Genomic DNA, 19,714 nt, shown 5'->3' with positions numbered 1-19,714 from the left:
TTTTGATTTAAAGTGAGAGATATGTGACACTCACTTGAACACTTATAGGCCATTATAGGGTTATCACATCATCTAATTTCAATATTGTTGTGTTTCAGAGAATAAGGAGGCCTCAGGAGACGGAGAGAGGGGAATGACAGATTGATGGGGGAGTTAGAATACACATGTTTATTGGTTAAGTACACTGTATTATATGGTTGTGACTTGTGATACCCCAAAACAATTACAGTAGTAATGCTAAAGATCACTGATCACAGTTCACCATAACAGATACAATGAAAATGGGAAAGTTTGAAGTATTGTGAGAATTACCAAAATATAACATAGATGCACATACTGTTGCAAAAATGGTGACAATAGACTTGCTCAATGCAGAGTTGCCACAAACCTTTAATTTGTAAAATTGCAGTATTACAAAGTACAATAAAATTAAGTACAATTACATGAGGTATGCCTTTATTAATGTGGCCATACTACTCAGTCATCTGAGATTCAGTGTATTCCCTATCAAAATCCAAGTAGCATTTTTTATAGAAAAACAAAAATCAATCTTAAAATTCATATGGAAACACAGAGGATCCTGAATAGCCAAAAGAATCCTGAGAAAGATCAAACCTGGAGGCTTCTCTCTTTCTAATTTCAAAATATGTTAAAAAGTAACAGTATTGAGACAATTTGGTACTGCCATGAAGCCAGACATACTGATAAATGGAATTGAATGGAGAGCCTAGAAATAAGCCCACACATTTATTATGGTCAACTGATTTTCGACAAGGGTGCACGAATATATAATGGGGAAAGTGCAGTCTCTTCACGAAATGAGGTTGGGGAAACTGTATATCCACATGCAAAGAATGAAATTGGATCCTTAGATCATACACAAAAAAATCAACTCAACGTGGATTAAAGACTTAAGAGTATGACCTGAAACTGAATGTTCTAGAATAAGATATAGGGAAAAGGTTTCTTGGCATTGGCCCTGGCCATGATTTTATGTAAATATATACATATATATGAACTGATACAGAGATATGTATATATTTGGATAGTTTTAGAAGTAAAGTAAAAATATATAACCTGTTAATTGCTTTATGATAATGTAAGGTTTTAACATGTAAATGAAAACATCAAAAGCCATGAATTTCAGTTTATCATGAGGTAATAAAATGAACAGAAACACACACTTCACCTGTGTTTAATTTAGTTTTACTAAATTTAACATTGATTTTTGTATTTCATCTATTCTAAAACACCATTATCTGTAAAAGACTTTGTCATTTTATATATCATTAAGAAGAGAGGGCTGGACGCGGTGGCTCACGCCTGTAATCCCAGCACTTTGGGAGGCCGAGGCGGGCGGATCACAAGATCAGGAGATCAAGACCACGGTGAAAGCCCGTCTCTACTAAAAATACAAAAAATTAGCCGGGCGCGGTGGCGGGCGCCTGTAGTCCCAGCTACTCAGGAGGCTGAGGTGGGAGAATGGCGTGATCCCAGGAGGCGGAGCTTGCAGTGAGCCGAGATCACGCCACTGCACTCCAGCCAGGGGGACAGCAAGATTCCGTCTCAAAAAAAAAAAAAAAAAAAAAAAAAAAGAAGGGAAAATGCTGCTAATTAAACTATGCTTAACTGTCAATATTAAGATATAGCCATATTTCAGAGATGGTAAATAGTGAAACAGGGATGTTAATGAAATGTTGACTTTATCTGCTGCATGCCAGGAGTTGCATGTTGAAAACACAAAGATGTTCTCATTGACTTCATATTAGAAAACCATTTTTAAATAAAGATACATATATACAGATTTTATTGTTGAGAAATAAACTAGGAATCTACTCTTTGGTCAGGTAAATGGGGGAAAATCTTTTTCTTGTGGTCAGCATATTTTATTAATGTATAATATAAAAAAAAAACTAGTCTGTGTGTAAATGAACGTTGTGAAGACTATTAAATACAAAGATAGGTTTTAAATAGACCTCATAATAAGCCTGAAGACTGCAAAGAATGTTTTGTGGAAAATCATTTTAATATCTGTTGTTTTAGAGGAAAGGGGAACATTAAAGGTGAAGTAGAGAAATTTGTGCTTAAATACATATTTCTCAAATATTCTCATTTCAGTTTATTCCCAAAGTCTTCGTTTCCCCACCCCATCATACTGTTCAACATAAACTCACATACTTTTCCCTTAGTAGTTTCCTCTCCCCATCAGTTTTCTTCAAATCCTACATGTGCTGCCCTTTCTCGGAGTTAGCTGTAAAGATGTAATCACTATGATCCTCTTTGAATTTAAAGTTTTACCTAATTGAAGTTAATTGGCCCATCAAACTTAGGAATAAGCTACATTGTTGCTAATAATGTCTATCTAACTTGATAGAAGATATAATTTAAAAAGTTTTTTTAACAAATTGATCTGCAAATACATCATTTTAAAAACAACTTATGATAATATAGACTAAAATGATAGCTGTCTTAAAACATTGATGACAACATTAATTTTCAGTTGTTATTACAAAAATCATGTATTGTCATGATGTTATTAAATCTTGCATATAAAATGAAAGCCATGGGGAACAAGAGTATGTATTATATTTGCATATGTATCTTATATCTCTATCAGATATGTTTACTTCAATCACTGCAGTCCCTTAGTAAAAAATTCATGACCAGTAATGAGCCATCTGTTATTACAGAGATAATATGTTTATTTCTTCTAAGATACTAAATTAAAATGAATATCATCAATTTTATCCGAACCTAGTCATTGAAGCTTTTAAATCAATCTTAAGACATAGCAAGATGTCTTGACTACTAGCCAGACAATAAAGTTTTAAAACTCTCTCTCTCATAACTTTAGTTAGTTATGTTAGACAATAGCACTGATATTTGTGTTCAAGAAAGGATCGCCTCCATTAGTATTACCACAGAGAAGTACGAGAATAGATGTATAGAAACAGTCCACAGCTGTGCCTTTTAAGATATTACCTAAAGCAGTATTTTTTCACAAATACAGGGCTACAATCTAAATAACATCCAGATGTACATAACTAGTTATGTGGTGGAAAATTACCTTTATGCAATTCAAATTTAGGTAGATGGAAAAAATGTATTCTGTTATATATCATTAGCTAGAATTTTTCATTAAAATTCATCTTATAAATGTTAAATTCAGTGCAATAGAAGCAATTAGCAATTTGGCATCTTTACTCCTTGACAGAAATTTTTCCTGAAAACTTTGCTCTTATCCTGAATAAAGATTACATATGACCTGTAGCATGCTGTCTTATTTCTGGTAGAAATCTTATTCTGGTAGAAATGCTTCTATTCCTAAGCTTTATATTCACTCTTGGAGTAAAGTTTTTATTTTTACATAGAGTCTTATCAGTCCTGTTGTTAAAAGATCATATAATGCTATGGATACTAACCTTCCTATTCAGTTTTGATAAGATTAATGATGAAAACTGAGAAAGAATTCCTCAAGTATTACATAATCAACATATATTGAAATGTCTTATCATCAAAATTTATTTTATATTATTTTATTTTTTAAGACAGGGTCTTGCTCTGTTGACTAGGCTGCAGTGCACTGCCGAGATCATAGCTCACCTCAGTCTCAACTCCTGGGCTCAAGCAATCCTCCTACTTCAGCCTCCCTAGTAGCTGTAACTAGCAGCATATGCCACCGTGCCCAACTAATTAAAAAACATTTTTTTTTTTTTGGTAGAGATGGAGGTCTCGCATTGTTGTCCAGGCTGGCCTAAAATTCCTGGCCTCAAGCAATCTTTCTGCCTCAGCCTCCCAAAGTGCTGGGATTACAAGTGTGAGACGCCACACCAAGCCCAAAATTGATTTTGATAATGACTCATCAGTGATACATACTATGCTTCTTTCATATAGGAAAACAAAGTCACTACCTTCTTTAAGACTAGAGATTTTATAGCAATAATTTTCTCTGAAAGCCTTACATATTCTTTTGCTTTGGGAGCTAGCTAGATAGTATTAGGTATGCAGTTTTTGCCATGGACACATACCATTAATCATATTTTCTTAGATAACACATGTAAGGGAATTAAATTTTAGTTGTATTTCAGATTTTTAGAAATAGCTAACTATTTCTTAAGCTTGAGACACATTTACTCCGTTGTTATTATCTGCTCTTACAAAATAAAATAAATTTATTCAGACCATAAAACATTTCCAGGCTTGTTAATAGTATATGACTCATCCTTGCTTGATCAATATACCATAATTCCTACTCACAATGTGAGCAAATAGGAAAAATAGAAGGAAATTTGTTTGTGCTTAATTTCCTAATATTTGAATTTAGAGGAAGGGAGAGACAAAATATTTATTGTTCGCCTCTCCTTTTTGTTCTTTCCTCAAATTTTGAGTCCCTTCTTTCTTTTATTCGCTAGAGATCTCTCAGCCTTTTTGTGCCACATAATGCGGTACATCACCTGTGGGCTCACTACCTTACCTCAGGAATGGTCTGTGTCCAAAATTATTTATTGTTTTTCTTACCCTACCTCCCATTAAAACTCATTTTAGAAAAGTAGTTTGATTAGCAATCTTGGATGTTACAGTGTTACTAGAAGCAGATCTTTATCTCTTCCTGTTCACTGTCTTACAAGGACACCTTCTGTTTTAGCTACTTACTGAGCAGTATAATCACATTTCTCAGAGTAGCGTCCAAAACATTAGATTCTGAGAGCCGCTGTCAGTTTTGTTTGCTTTTAGTTTTTGGGATAGGATGCTAGGATATAGAGCCCTAACATTTTTTTCTTTTCCTATTCTATAAAAACATCCCAGCTAACTCTAGAATGCTGTTTTTTGTTATGTAATATTGATTATTTTCACATCTGAGAAGGACATGTCATTTACACATAGTGTCATGTAGCGTAATTGTTTTAATACTTTGGTTTTGTATTCACAATATTGGTTGCATATTAAATGAATATATATTTTGCCTTTTAATTTTTTAAAGTATAACAATGTACTTCCACATATCTGGAACTGATATAGTTGAAAATGTCAACTATGTATTATTGATATGCATATTGATGTTAATGTATTAATTACTGAGTAATTAATGACTCATTGTTACTTCAGAAGACCCAGGAGCCTTCTGATTTATCAAAGAGAGATTAAAGAATCTAGTATGATGTAAAATTTTATGTGATAATTATTTAATATATTTTTAAATTGTTTTAAATTGAAAAGGCACCTTTGGTGTTTTAAAACAAAAAAGCCTTTTGCAGTCATACACATGTGAAGAAAAGTTACAGAACCTATCCTAGAAAAATATACAACCCATACACGTATACAGACTTATGCATATATCTATGGTTCATGCTTCTTCCACTTTGAACTCCATGTTGTGAACTCATGACCTGTGATATGTTCATATTCACTTATCTGAATATTTAGATAATATTAAAACCATAAGGTTGTCCTCTTCATTTAATGTATGGCACATAAAATAAATAAATATGTAGTTTTATATTTTGGTTCACTCATTTGTTTCTTCAACAAACTGATTATGTATTTTCTATATGCCAGATAATATGACATGGGAAATTCAAAGGTGTATATGTCATTGTTTCTGACAAGGGATTAAATTTTGTGAAGACAGATTAATGAATAATAATTACAATATAATTATAACTATTATATAAACTTTGTTTCAGTCTTTCCCCAATTGGTAAAACTCTACTTTTCCATGTTTTGGCTATGTAAGATAGAATCTTCATTTGTGAAGGATACCATGCTTTTTGAATATATATTTTCAAATTGAATGATGACTTATCTATTATAATGAATGGAGTTGGTGGATCAGACAGACAATGAGTTTTCCATTTCTCAGGAGCCAAAAAAGAAAGTATTATGGTATGTCTAGGTGAGTGAGGGGAGACTCTTCCCAGGTGCTTAACTGCCTTTCAGAAATGGACTCATGCAGGTCATGGCGTGTCATCACTTACCTCTTCAAAGATTTTGGTAGTTGAGACAAGCCTCTCCTCTTCAGCTTACTCATACTATTTTCCAGTTATTCTATCAATTTTCATCTAAAGAATGGAGATGGAGAAAAGACACTTTCCTCTCCCTATCACTTCACTTTGTATTTATTTTTTTGCTCTTTCTCATTTACAGGAATGACTTTTTTGATGAAGCTTCAGGCTTCCATCTGACTTTTATGAGACTACCACTAGCCTTTTGTCTTTCATGACCTTTTCCTCAAATTATTAGCATACTAATTTAGAGAATTATCCCTGTCTTCATTAGTTTACAATTTGAATTGTTTTAACGAATCATAAAATTTAGTACTTTTTTTAATTCTTAAAACTTGTGGTACAGTCTTTTATTCATTCAATTAAAAGACTTTTTCCCTAGTCTTATGTATGGTGTAAAACATAGAAGTAAAACTCCACCAGAATAACGTTTATGAATGCTTGCAATGTCTAACATCTGTCTAATCTGTGTCACTGTATATATCATAATATTTATTATATCATAACATATATTCTTTCTTCTTTTTTTTCATCTTCCATGCTGTCATGCTCTTGCAATAGAATAAAAGCACAAGGGGAAATTATGTAAGCTCACACCAGAGAAATAAAGAGAGCGCTCTTATTTTTGTATTGTACAGTAAGTTTCTTTGTAAAAGAAGTAAGATGACAGCACATGATGTAGCTCGATTCAGTAATTTGCCTTCATAGGTATTACTTGAATGTTTTAATGATATGCTTTTCTACCAATGAAATAGTGTTGCTCAAATACTGATTGGTTTTAAAACAGCAGTGTTTTAGTAGATAAAAAAGATGAAGCAACTTTCATGGAGGAACTTTTTGTGGATTGTATAATTTATGCATGCATGCTTCTTTGATTAAAAACCTTGTTTAGATGAACTACCAGCTCTCCCTTATAATAAAACTCTAAGGCAATTTACACTTAATCATACTGAGTAAATTAGGTGAATTACTCAAGATTGCAAAATAGAGAACTTAATTTATCATTTGTTATCTTTTCCAGATTTATATCAAGCTATGTGAAGTATTACCAGAGTGTTAAACTAGTTACTTTGTCAACAGTTTAAATATGAGGTATTACTAAAGCATTAAAGTCAATACTTTATCAGTGGTTTAAAAATATACATTATAGGGACTGTGTACTATTTATTTAAAGTACGAATGCTGATTTATTAAAGGATTTTCTACTCTTTCCTCTCTCCCTGGTAATGTTGACTAACAAGAAGATAGACTTTTAAATTACCTTTAGCTTTGTACCTTCATTTGGGAAACAGTGAAAAATAAGGCACGGGGAAAATATTTTTATTACTTTGTGAAGTCTTTATTGAAGGACATTTTTGTGTATGTGTTTGGTAAAACACTTCCTTGGAGCAGTTAAATAAGACATATTTTAGCAGTTTGCATTGTTATTATTTGTTAAAACAAGTAGTGTGGTTCCCTTCATGCCATGAATCTAATGCTAATTGAGGGAACCTGAAAGCTATTTAACATTTCTTTTAGCTTGCTATTTTTTTTCTTATTGTTCTTGAGAGATTATTGAATGGATTTTTAAAATGCCACTTGTTTCCTTAACCTGAGTTTTGTTTCCTTTTACAAATATGTACATATTTAAATTAAACATAAAGTACAGTCATGTGCCACATAACATTTTGATCAACAATGGACTGCATATATGACAGCGGTCTCATAAGATTATAATGGAGCTTATATAGAAACCTGATACATGGCACTGGATATTGGCATAACAGATCAGTTAGGGGAAATGATGGATGTTTAGTAGCGATGTTGGGACATTGTGGTTTTTCATATGAAAAAATATATATAAATTTAAAAATAAACATCATCTGGGCTTGTGTAAGTACATTCTGATCGCACAACAATGAAATCGCCTAACCACACATCTCTCAGAACATATCCCCATCATTAAGCAATACATGACTGTATATTGAAACAGTATTTTATTTTGCAACTGCTCATTATTTTATAGATAACCTTAGGAGATTCTAAGATCATACTAACGTGTAGTTATGTCATTCCAGAGAGCTTGCATTGTAGCAAGTAGATGATATTTTGAAAGTATTGCTACTGTAAGTGTATCTGAGCCTACAATTCAGTAATTTAATAGAATTGTGTGTGTGTAGCTAAGGCTGCTGCTCTTTTGGACTCAGTCAAGGTCCTCTGTAAAATTGTTTAGGTTTTTGCAGTACTTTTATTTGAGAAAGGAGAGTTTCTAACTTTCACAAAGATTCTGAAAAAGCAAGAGGTGGCCTTGTAAAGATCTCGATAGTGAGTCTGCAATAATGTTTATCAAAGTGTTACGTAGAGTCTTTTGCAGTCTGTTAGGTGGTCTTTTGGAAAGTTGACGTTTTCATAGAAATATCAAAATGTGAAACAATTTTCAGTATTTTAAAATGTAGATTAAACCTAAATTTTTACAAAAATCTCAATAGTTTTTTGTAGTTATTACATTCTTCAGTATTACGTAAGTGTTACAGGAACTGAGCTTTGTCAGTTCATTTTCGCTAACATTAAACTATGCAAATTAAACATTAAGTTAAACTAACATTAACATTAAATTAAACTATTTACCATTTTTTATGCCTAGTTAAATTCAGTTTTTTTCTTGTATTGGTTTTGTATTCACAATTTACAAAAGTAGATCAATTTGGAGCATTAAGTGAGAGGAGTAATACAGAATTACTGCAGCTTAAAATCCGAATTGGATTTTGTCAGACTAGTGATCTCTTTCCCTTTGTGTTTGTCGTGAAATTTTAAGAAACTTCAAACATTCAGAGTATTTGTGTTTTGTGCAAAGTACATTGTGTTTTGTTTTTTTTTTTTTTAATTGGCAAACCAATCATTTGTTTCACTGTGAAATTGCTTGTGTCACATTTGTGGGGAAAAGGGGGATCAAAACTATACAGGCATTATTCACAGTTCTACTTATAGCGGAAACAGGTTCAAGTGACAATATTGAGAATATCCTTATGAATCCAGCTGTAAAGTTAATAGCCAGTATAGTGATTGGGGAAACCCTATAAGCTATTACCAAAAAATCCGCTGTGAGAGGGTGGTAGTTGGATGTCACATAACATAAATGATGTGCTGTGTGGAGGAACAGTTGTTGTATTGTGAATTGTGGGATTTGTATTTAGATGAAACCTTTAATGTACATAGTAGGAATTAACTATTACATAGGTGAAGTACAAATATGGGAGAGAAGTGATAGTGATTTTTTTCTCTTTATCACTAAAATCCTATATTGCTAAAGAATGAATTTTCCCTCTCAGAACACACTACATTATCCCAATTTCTTTACTTTTTAATGTTGCTGTTCAACAGAAAAATATCCCATTGCATTCTTCTTTTTCAAGTATGTCTTAAATAACAGTAGCCCCTACTCGTCCGTTTTAACTTTAGAGTCAACATGTCATTTGCCATTAACAAAAACCAAAACAAAACAAAAACTAAAGAAAACCAAACTAAGAGGATATCTACACAAATTTCATTGAATGTATTAATGCCAGTTACTCCACAAACTGGCCTATTATTATTTTTCCCTCGTTTCCAAACCATGGCACAGACAGGCAGATTTTCTTCGTGATTCTCTATACTAGCAGGTGGATTTTTTTCCCGTAGCTTCCATTTTTTAAGATAAATGATTTATGCTGATAGCTTACTTTCAGCTTCTACCTTGCAATAGACCAAGATGTAGTTTCTTTTTTCAGACTTGGTGTATAATTTCCAAAACTCTAGATTTCTAGTAAGAGCCCTTTCAGATGTGTTTTAGCTTTTGAATTTGCCTCCCACCTTGGTTCACCTCCTGGATTATTTGTTTTTATCCTGGGATTAACTTTTGATTTGAGAAATAATTTTTTAAAAGTGTTACCATGTGGTTGTAATTTAACAAACAATTAGTATTTTCAGAAGAAGAGTTTAGATTATGTAAATGTTTTATACTATGGAAAATACCATTCCTTTTAAATTTTTATTCATTTTTTTCTTATTGATTCTCTTTAACTTTAAATAATGTATTTGTCTTTCATTTCTTATTCGTCAACTTTATTCAGTGTTATTGTTTACTTCTTTAGTCTTCTGTCAGGTATACCTTAACTCATCTTTTGTCATAATTATGAGCATTTATATTCTCTTCTGTACCATACATATTTCTTCCATTCTTTGGCTATCTCTATGCTACATTTTAGTTTTCTTCATATTTGGATGAGCTATTCCTTTATAGTCTTTTATATTTTGTGGGATTTCTAATGCCTTTTCTTTTTTGTTGCTATTGTTATTAATGATAAAACTGTGCCTTCACTATGCCCTCAAGTTTATATAAATATGTAGTTGTCTATGGGATTATTTATTGTTTTAATTTAAATTTTTATTTTAAATTGGCAAACAAATATATATTGTGGGGGACAATGTGTAGATATGTGTATACATTGTGGAATGATTACATAAAGCTAATTAACATACCCATTACATCACATACTTATTTTTTGTAGTGAGAACATTTAAAATCTCTCAGCAATTTTGAAATATGCAATACATTATTATTAACCATGGTCACCATACTGTGCAAATCTTGGAAATTTATTCCTCCTGTTGAACTGAAAGTTTGTATATCCTTTGATGAGCATTTCTCCCTGCCCCTTTTTTTGAGACAGAGTTGCTCTGTCACCCAGACTGGAGTTCAGTGGCATGATCTCAGCTTACTGCAATCTCTGCCTCCTGTGTTCAAGTGATTCTCATGCCTCAGCCTCCTAAATAGCTGGGGTTACAGACAGGCACCACCACACCTGGTTAATTTTTTGTATTTTTAGTAGAGACGAGGTTTCACCATATTGGCCAGGCTAGTCTCGAACTCCTGGTCTCAAGTGATTCACCCACCTTGTCCTCCCAAAGTGCTGGGATTACAGGCATGAGCCACCATGCCGGGCCAGCATCTCCCCATTTCTCACCACCCCCGCTCCCTGGCATTGATAATCACTTTCTACTTCTGTAAGTTTGACTATTTTAGATTCCGTGTGAAATGAAATCATGTGGAAAAAAAGAAGGAAATCCCGTCACTTGAAGCAACATGAAGGAATCTGGAGAACATTACGCTAAGTGATTACTCTTTTATTTTTTTTAATGAACCTCTCCTTTCTTATCAGCTCCCTTCCGCTCCAATCTAGAGTAGTAGTTTGCTAGGCCTGCTCTCTAACTATCAATCTGGGAGATCCATTACTATTGTCCGTACTCTGCATTTTCCTATTTTATGTTTTTTCCCATTGTATTGCTGGAGAATTACCTAAGAAAGATACTGTGGAGGTAAAATATTTGATTGGCCAAAATCTGGAAATGTTCTTCATCTGTCTTTATGCTTGATTGATAGTTTTGTCAGGTTTTATAAAGTTGAAGTATCAGCATTTTTCCTTAGACTTTGAAGACATTGATTTGTTGTCTTTTTAGTAACCCCAGTCGTGTTGATAGAAAAGTCTGATGTTAATCTACTTTTCAGTCTTACATTGGTGACTTGTTTTATTCTCTACAGAAGTTTTTAGAATTTTAAAAAATATTTGGTGTTCCCAAATTTCACAATTATGTGACTTGGTGTGATCATTTATCCTGTTTGCCTTCAGTGGGCCCTTTTAATTGGAAGACTGCATCATTCACTTCTAGTAAATGTTCTTCCTCTATTCTTGAACACTACTTTTGGGGCTTCTCTTGGTCAGATATTGTACTGCTAAAGTTGGTTTTATGGAATAAGATTGTCAGCTGTTCTTTGGTTCTGACTTTTTTGCCTGGGGTACAGAATTTAACAGAAACAAAGTCTGTGTAGAGTAGAACAGTTAATAGAATATTTTTGCATGGCTTTTCTTTTGCTCCTGAATTTTTTACAGAGTATGTATTTGCTGTGGAATGTTCCACAAAAGTGTACAAGTGCTGGAGTTGAGAACCATAGCCCATTCTTGCCACATGAATTTCCTTTAATGTGTATGTTCCAGAAAAATTTACAGAAACAGTCTGTATATTTAAGTAATGCTACAAATGTTCAGCACCCTTGAGTTTTGAACCAAATTGCATAAGTGAGGATATAACCTTATTGTGGGGAAGCAGGCTGTTGTACCATATCCAAATATCCATAAAGAGGATCTCTTTCTCAGAAAGCAGAGTTCAGAAAGCCGAATTCTTTGAGTTTTCTCTCTCACTCATTGTTTTCTCCATTTTCTGTCCTTTTGTCATTCTTTTTCCTTTTGCTTTAAGTTCTAAGAAATATCATCAGTTTTTTGGCACCTAAGCATAATAGGAAAAACAATCATTATCTTTTACTATATGGTTCCAATACCTTTTAAAGTTTTTGAATTTTTAAGTCATTTTTCAAATATTATGCAGCAGTGAGAATAAGGAGAAAATAAAGTCACTAAAAATTATAAAAAGGACATAAACATAGCAGAGTCATTTTTCTTTCATAATCCCATATTTTCCTAGTTTTAAAGATACACAAACAAATGGTTCTAGCTTATTACTGCTTTTGGTTTTTCTTCTTGCACTTGCATCATCAAAATACTTTTGAAAACTTTGTTGACTCAAAAATTTTTTTGGAGAGAGCAGCTGTTTTTGCTCCATAATTACAAAACAGTTTCTATTTTAGATTTGTAAACATCAATTCAAATGATTAAAGATGGATCTTTCATTTTGAGCTCACCTATTCTTTCCACTACCTTTATGTATACACTTGCCTTCTGCATATCCATTTACATGCCATTTTATGTGAATTTTGGTATGCAAATATCATTTAAGATGAAAGAATGCCATCACAAGTCATTTTAGCAAAGTGGAATGGTCCTTAGTCATGTCCCAGAATATCGTATGGTGAAATCATTTTTGTTGAATGACTTACTGGATAAGAATACCATATTTCTCTCCGTTTTTAGAAATATTTTGTGTTTTCTCCCTATTTTTAGAAACGTATTTTCATGCATCAATTCTTGAGCTTGAGAAACTTTATATAGGATATCATCTGGAGATAAATAGCCTGAGATTTTACTTATGTGATCAATTTTATCATCATTGGCTAACGCGCTGCTGTTTTTGCATTTAGCTTCTGATTCATCTAATAATGGTTAAATGACTTCCTCCATCAATGTTCTTCTCACTGACCGTGGGCACAAATTTTAAAATTTTGAATTTTTAACTATGTTTAAATAAAGCTAAAGAAGAAACTCAAAAGATGGTGTCTCCAAACTTCTTTTATATCTTGAGTATGAAAACTGAAGAATGATACAATAGTGATTATTTGATTCTTGTATCATCCTTTAGACAATTGCCTCATTTCACATTTTAAAAATTAGTCTTTTTAAGCGTGCATAGAAATAATTGATGCGTAGTGATGAAATAATTACTCAGATAATGAATATCAATATATTTCAAGATATAGGAAAAAAGATTCCATAATGTATCTCAGATGTATAAAACGGTACGATAGAGTCATATGGTAATTGCAAGTAAGAATGTGTTCTGTTTCGAAAAATAAATAAAATTTGTCTTTGGTCATTGGAAGACTGCTAACAAAGAAAAAATGGCATGAAGTGTCGCTCCTTACTGATAGTAAGAAATAGTGACAAAGGAAACTTAAAACCTAAAATTGGAGCCAGTGGGTCCTCATGGGATGAGAATATAATATATTTTTACTCTTTCTGAAAATGCTTATTAAAGTTTTTTCATTTTTAGAGTTTTTTTTTTGTTGTTGTTCCAGGTTATTTCACCCTTCTCACAAATTCAGATTTCTCTTTTTCTACCCTCCTTTCTCGTCTCCCTTTCCCTTCCCATTCCTCTCTCTCTTTCCTCCCTTCTTTCTCCCCTTTGCTCTCTCTCTCCTTTTTTTCCCTCCCCCTCACTCCCTTCTCTCGTTTTTCTTCTTAACCCCATTTTCTTTCTGTCTCCCTTTTTTTTTTGTGAGACAGATCTCACTCTGTCATCTAGGCTGGAGTGCAGTGGCATGATCTCGACTCACTGCAACCTCCACTTCCCAGGAGAGCACCACTACCACCCAGCTAACTTTTGTAATTTTTAGTAGAGGTGGGGTTTCACCATGTTGGCCAAGCTGGTCTTGAACTCCTGACCTCAAATGATCCACCCACCTTGGCCTCCCAAAGTGCTAGGATTACAGCGTCTTCCATTTTTATTCTAATGCCTGGTAATTTTCTGCTGTATTTTTGTATTTAAGAATGTAGATATAGTTTATTTTAGGTTTCATATACCTTTCTCATTTGCTTTGTTTGTAAGTAGTTCATTTCTGTAATACTCCCTCTCCTTGAGTGGGAAACTTGATAGTGACTAATAGTACTTGTTAGGGCATGTTGATTGAAATTTTCAGCCTAGGGTGGGTGGGATGAGAACTGCCAACCAAGCTGTAGGTTCCCTAATGTGATGGTGAGGAGGAATTTATTCTGATTGTTAACACCAACGTGAGAAGTCTTACCACTTCCCAGTTAATGAGTTCAGCTTCCTTGGAAAAGAACCTGTGTTCCTAGAAGTTTTCAAAATGGAAAGGTTGTTAAATACAAAGATGCTGCCTGAAGTCATTTTCAGGGAAGTGGAGAATAAGGATGGTTAGTCATGGAATTGAAACACTTGTTCTGTGTGTAAACTTCTAATTGATCCCCTGATTTCATCCCTACTTTTTACTCTCACGCTTAATCCCAGTGGCTCCCATCTTTACTGTAGCCACCTTGTAGTATCTTCTGGATTTTGGCCTCTTCTGTTTATTTTATCTCTTAACCACTTACTTTCCATTTTCCTGAAATACGTTGTTTTTTCCCACTCTCCTTTCCTTCACTGTTTTGTGGTTTGTTCCTTTCAATCTCTATACCTTCATTACTAGGGGACTAGGAAGGACAGAAAGTCAATGCATTTTTCTGAATCATGTGTATAGGTAGCATCAAATTCTATCAAACATTCCATGGAGAACTAACACTAATTCTTCTCAGCCTCTTCCCAAAATGGAAGAGAAGGAAATATTTTCCAAACTCATTTCACGAGGCCAGCGTTACTCTGATACTGAAGACACAAAGACAGTAAAAACTAACAGCAAAAAAAAACTGCAGGCCAATATAGATGCAAAAATCCTCAACAGAATACTAGCAAACCAAATTCAATAGCACATTAAAGAGACTATTTGCCATGATCAAGTAGGATTTATTCCAGGTATGCAAGGGTGGTTCCACACATGCAAATCAAAGTGTTTATTAGCAGAATGGAGCACAAAAATTATGTGATCATTTTAATAAATGCAGAAAAAGTTGAAATCTTTTCCTCTAAGATCTGTAACAAGACAAAGATGCCCACTCTTGCCACTTCTGTTCAATGTAGTACTATGAACCTACTAGAAGAAAACATAGGGGAAAAGCTCCATGAGATTGAGCTCACCAAAAATTCTTTGGAAAGGACCTCAAAAGCTCAGGCAATGAAAGCAAGAATAGATAAATGGGATTGTATCAAGCTTAAAAACCTTCTGCACAACCAGCATTAACAGAGTAAAGAATGGGAGAAAATATTTGCAAACTGTGTATCTGATAATGGGTTAATATCTAAAGTATATGAGGAACTCAACTAGATGATTAGAAAACAACCCAATTTAAACATGGGCAAAGGACCTGAATAGACATTTCTTTAAAGATAACATACAAATGGCAGACAAGTATGCGAAAAGATGTTCAACATCACTAATCATTAAAATAAAACCACAGCAAGATATTACTTCTCACCTTTTACAATAGCTGTTATCAAAAAGAAGACTAGTATCGCAAGGGTGTGAAGAAGAGATAACCTTTGCGCATTGTAGGTAACAATGTAAATTAGCACAGGTATTGTGGAAAACATAAATATTCTTCCAAAAATTAGAACTGCCATATGATCCCACAATCTCACTACTGGGTACAGTACTTTTCCTTTGTCCAAAGGGGATATGCTCCAAGACCCCTAGCAGCTGCCCAAAACCATGGATGGTACTGAACTCTGTATACACTGTTTTTTCCTAAATATACATACCTATAATAAAGTTTAACTAAGCACTTACCACTTTGTCTTAGCACTTTGGGGCCATTAAGTAAAATAAGGGTTGCATGATCACCAGCACTGTGATACCTCAACAGTTGATATGATAGCAGAGACAGCTACTAAGTGACTAACAGGCAGGGAGCATGCACAGTGTGGATACCCTGCATGAAGGGATGATTCATGTTGTTTATTTCTGGAATTTTCCATTAAGTATTTGTAGATCATGGTTGACTGCAGGTAACTGAAACTGTGGAAGGTGACACTTCAGATAGGGATCACTACTATGTATATCAAAAGGAAATAATATGTTGAAGAGACATCCACACTCCCATGTTTATTGCAGGCTTATGCACATTAGGCATAGAATAAACCTAAGCGTCCATTAATGGATGAATAAAGAAAATATGGTCTATATACACAGTGGAATACTATTTAGACATAAGAAGGAAATTCTGTCATTTACAACAACATGGATGAACCTGGAGGACATTCTTAAGTAAAATAAGCCAGGTACAGAATCTTAAAAAATTAATCTCATAGAAGTAGAGAGTAGAATGGTTGTTGCCAGGGCCCTGTGTGGCTATGGGAAGGTTTTGGGGAGATGTTGGTCAAAGGATACACTATTTTGGTTAGCAAGAATAAGTTCAGGGGTTCTATTGTATAACATAGTGACTGTAGTGAAAAATATGTTGTATTCTTGAAAAATGCTAAGAAAATGGATGTAAAGTGTTCTCACTGCAAAAATAACTATGTGAGGTAATGTGTGTATTTTCATTAGCTAGATTTGATGATTTCACAATGTATGTGTACTTCAAAACCATGTATAGCACACCTAAATACATACAATCTTTTATGTGTTAATTAAAAAAAAAAAAGGCAGTTTTTACTACCACCAGCAGACAATTTTTACTACCACCAATGTTTAAAGTTACCATTTTACAGCAACCCGAATATTAAATTTTTCTGCCAGTTTAAATTTTATAAAATACCTCTCTTTTGTTATAATGTATAATTTTTTTATAGGTGACCAGCAAGAATTGCCATTTTCTCTTTTGAATTTTTTGTTATGACGTTTTCTATGAATTGTTTATTCATTTGTATGACATATATACTGTATCATCCTGATTTTTATAAGTTCTTTATGCAGTATGGGTACAACCTTCATATCTGCTATAAATAGCTTAGCCTTTGTTTTCATTCTAAATTTAGTTATGTTTATTTTATAAATTGCTTTTTTCTTATTTGACTACGTTTATGTTTCATGATTTGTAAACCTTGAAGCAATAAAAAAGGTTATTTTCTCTCCAGACAATTTATACTGAATTAGATTTTTATTTTTGTTTTACTAAACTTTCTAAAAGTAATATTTATAGAACACTTCTGCAAAATAATTTTGCAGTGTGTATTGAAAGCTAAGAAAATGTCTGTATTTTAACTCTTAGAAGGCTTAATTAAAAAGAAGAATAAAGTTTGGTGTTTTGAAGTAAGCATATTCTTATTTTATCTAATGCTTTAAAATATTGAAAGTCAGGTAAAATATTTTTGTGTTTTCCAGATTATTGCTCAGTTGTAACAATTGTGGACCAGACAAATGTAAAATTAACTTGCCTGCTCTTTAGTGGAAACTATGAAGCCCTTCCAATAATTTATAAAAATGGAGATATTGTTCGCTTTCACAGGCTGAAGGTATAATTCATACTGTCTAGAACTTTATTTGAAGAGAACTCTGTATTGTTCACTGAAACTAGTTAGCACTAATTATGTGGTTGCTTTGTTAGAACATGACAGCAAGCTTTTCACGAGATAAGAAGTAGTGTAAATATTATCAGACTTCAAATAATTTACAGTAAGAAACATCTTCATTTGAACAAACCACTTGTCTTCGTTCTCCAGAAATGTACTACATGCCCTGATTAAGACTACTTCCATTCTGTCTTCTGTTTCTAAATATAGACTAATGCTGTAGAAGTTTTATCTGTAGAGTTTGATAAAGAACGTTTGTGTTTTAATGTTTTAAAAAACAACTTTAGGTCAACAAGAAAAAATGTATACAAGATTAGGAGATTATATTATTCTTTCCTGTTTCTTGTATTAATTCATGTTCAATGAAAACATTGAGATACTAAGTATAAAATCAAATTAAGTTGGTTTTCATTTATAAGAAATAAGATATGAACAGGTACTTTTAAAAGTATGCCTGTAGTTAAATAACTAAATATAAGAAAGCCTTTAATATAAGGGTAGAGTTATTAAATAGCACAATTTTTAAGAAATAAAAATTTTAGAACTTACAAATGCAAAGGATTATTATTTTCTCAAAATTATTTTCCTTATTGCTATATTATTTATTTAATTGAGCTTTTTTGTTCAATGAACTTTTGGAATTTTTCTTTGGAAATTACTGCATGATGCTTTGGACAGCTTTTAAATACTTTGTATATTTTCAGTCCCTTAGATTTTAAATATTTCAGTTTCTTCATGTTTTCCTTTGTTACATGGGTTTCCATGTAACCTCTTCATCATCTTGGTTGTCTTTTTCTTCTAAGGCTTCAGTTTAATTCTGTCCTTCATGGTCAGTCTGATGCTCACAAATGAGGACAGTGTTCAGCTGTGTTCTACTCTTAGGCACTTCTTATGACCTATTAATGCTGTTTCCTTGAGAATAGGAGGATAATGGAGAATATTTGTGTAAAGATAAAAAGAAATAGAAATATTATCATCGCTGGGCGTGGTGGCTCACGCCTGTAATCCCAGCACTTTGGGAGGTTGACACTGGCGGATCACCTGAGGTCAGGAGTTCGAGACCAGCCTCACCAACATAGAGAAACCTTGTGTCTACTAAAAATGCAAAATTAGCCGGGCGTGGTGCTACATGCTTGTAATCCCAGCTATTCAGGAGGCTGAGGCAGGAGAATCACTTGAACCCGGAGGGCGGAGGTTGTGGCAAGCCAAGATTGTGCTATTGCATTCCAGCCTGGGCAACAAGAGCAAAACTCCGACTCAAAAAGAAAAAGAAAAAAAGAAATATTATCATAGCCATGCAATACATACTATTTAAACGTCAAAAAATTGCTTACTTTTCAAAGTATTGTTTCCTATATACTGTATTCAAAGAATGCATGCTTCCTTCATAAACATATTTAGTTGTTGTTATTGTTTATGGAAGTTACTATTTAATAGCAAATAGATAAACATTTCATCATTCACAATATAACTATACTCATATAGCTAACACTCTAGAAACTTCCCTCATATCCCCATCCAGAGAGGTCATTATTGTGTCTCCTGCTACAGGAGTAAAGAATCTCATGACCTCTAACAGCATATAGTTACCCCTTGAACAACACAGCTTTGAACTACATGGGTACACTTACATGCAGACTTTTTTCACCAAGTATTTTGGAAAATTTTTTGGAGATTTTCAACAATTTATATACACAAACACTTACAGACCATACATGGCTCCATTCACAGTCTAGAGAAATGTGAATGAATATAAAGATGCAGTATTATCACTGTAGAAAATTAACTTTACTACTATAATAATTTAGCCATCTCTTTTGTAATATATTCATTTATGACTAAATTTTTTAAGTATTGCCTTAGTTGTATCCAGCAGGTTTTAATTTGTCATAACTTCATTACCA

At 33.2% G+C, this 19,714-nt stretch overlaps 1 protein-coding gene across 41 annotated transcripts in view; it reads left to right on the top strand.

Annotated features, from left to right (window-relative positions):
• Positions 1-19,714, top strand: part of POT1 (protection of telomeres 1) — a 114,670-nt gene that overhangs the window by 48,924 nt on the left and 46,032 nt on the right. For 26 of the 41 annotated variants that reach the window (XM_045388452.2, XM_074035903.1, XM_074035924.1 and 23 more), the window contains one exon: positions 17,623-17,753. The exons of 14 other annotated variants lie outside the window; for them this stretch is intronic. In XM_045388452.2, coding sequence (XP_045244387.2) covers positions 17,623-17,753 — 131 coding nt within the window. Of the gene's footprint in view, positions 1-11,043; positions 11,133-17,622; positions 17,754-19,714 lie in introns of those variants that run through there. One more of the 41 variants, XM_074035929.1, reaches the window with a different exon arrangement.

This window comes from Macaca fascicularis, chromosome 3, assembly GCF_037993035.2.
Source record: "Macaca fascicularis isolate 582-1 chromosome 3, T2T-MFA8v1.1".
NCBI lineage: Eukaryota > Metazoa > Chordata > Mammalia > Primates > Cercopithecidae > Macaca > Macaca fascicularis.
Note: the sequence above shows the minus strand (reverse complement) of the source record. Positions and strands in the feature narration are given on the sequence as shown.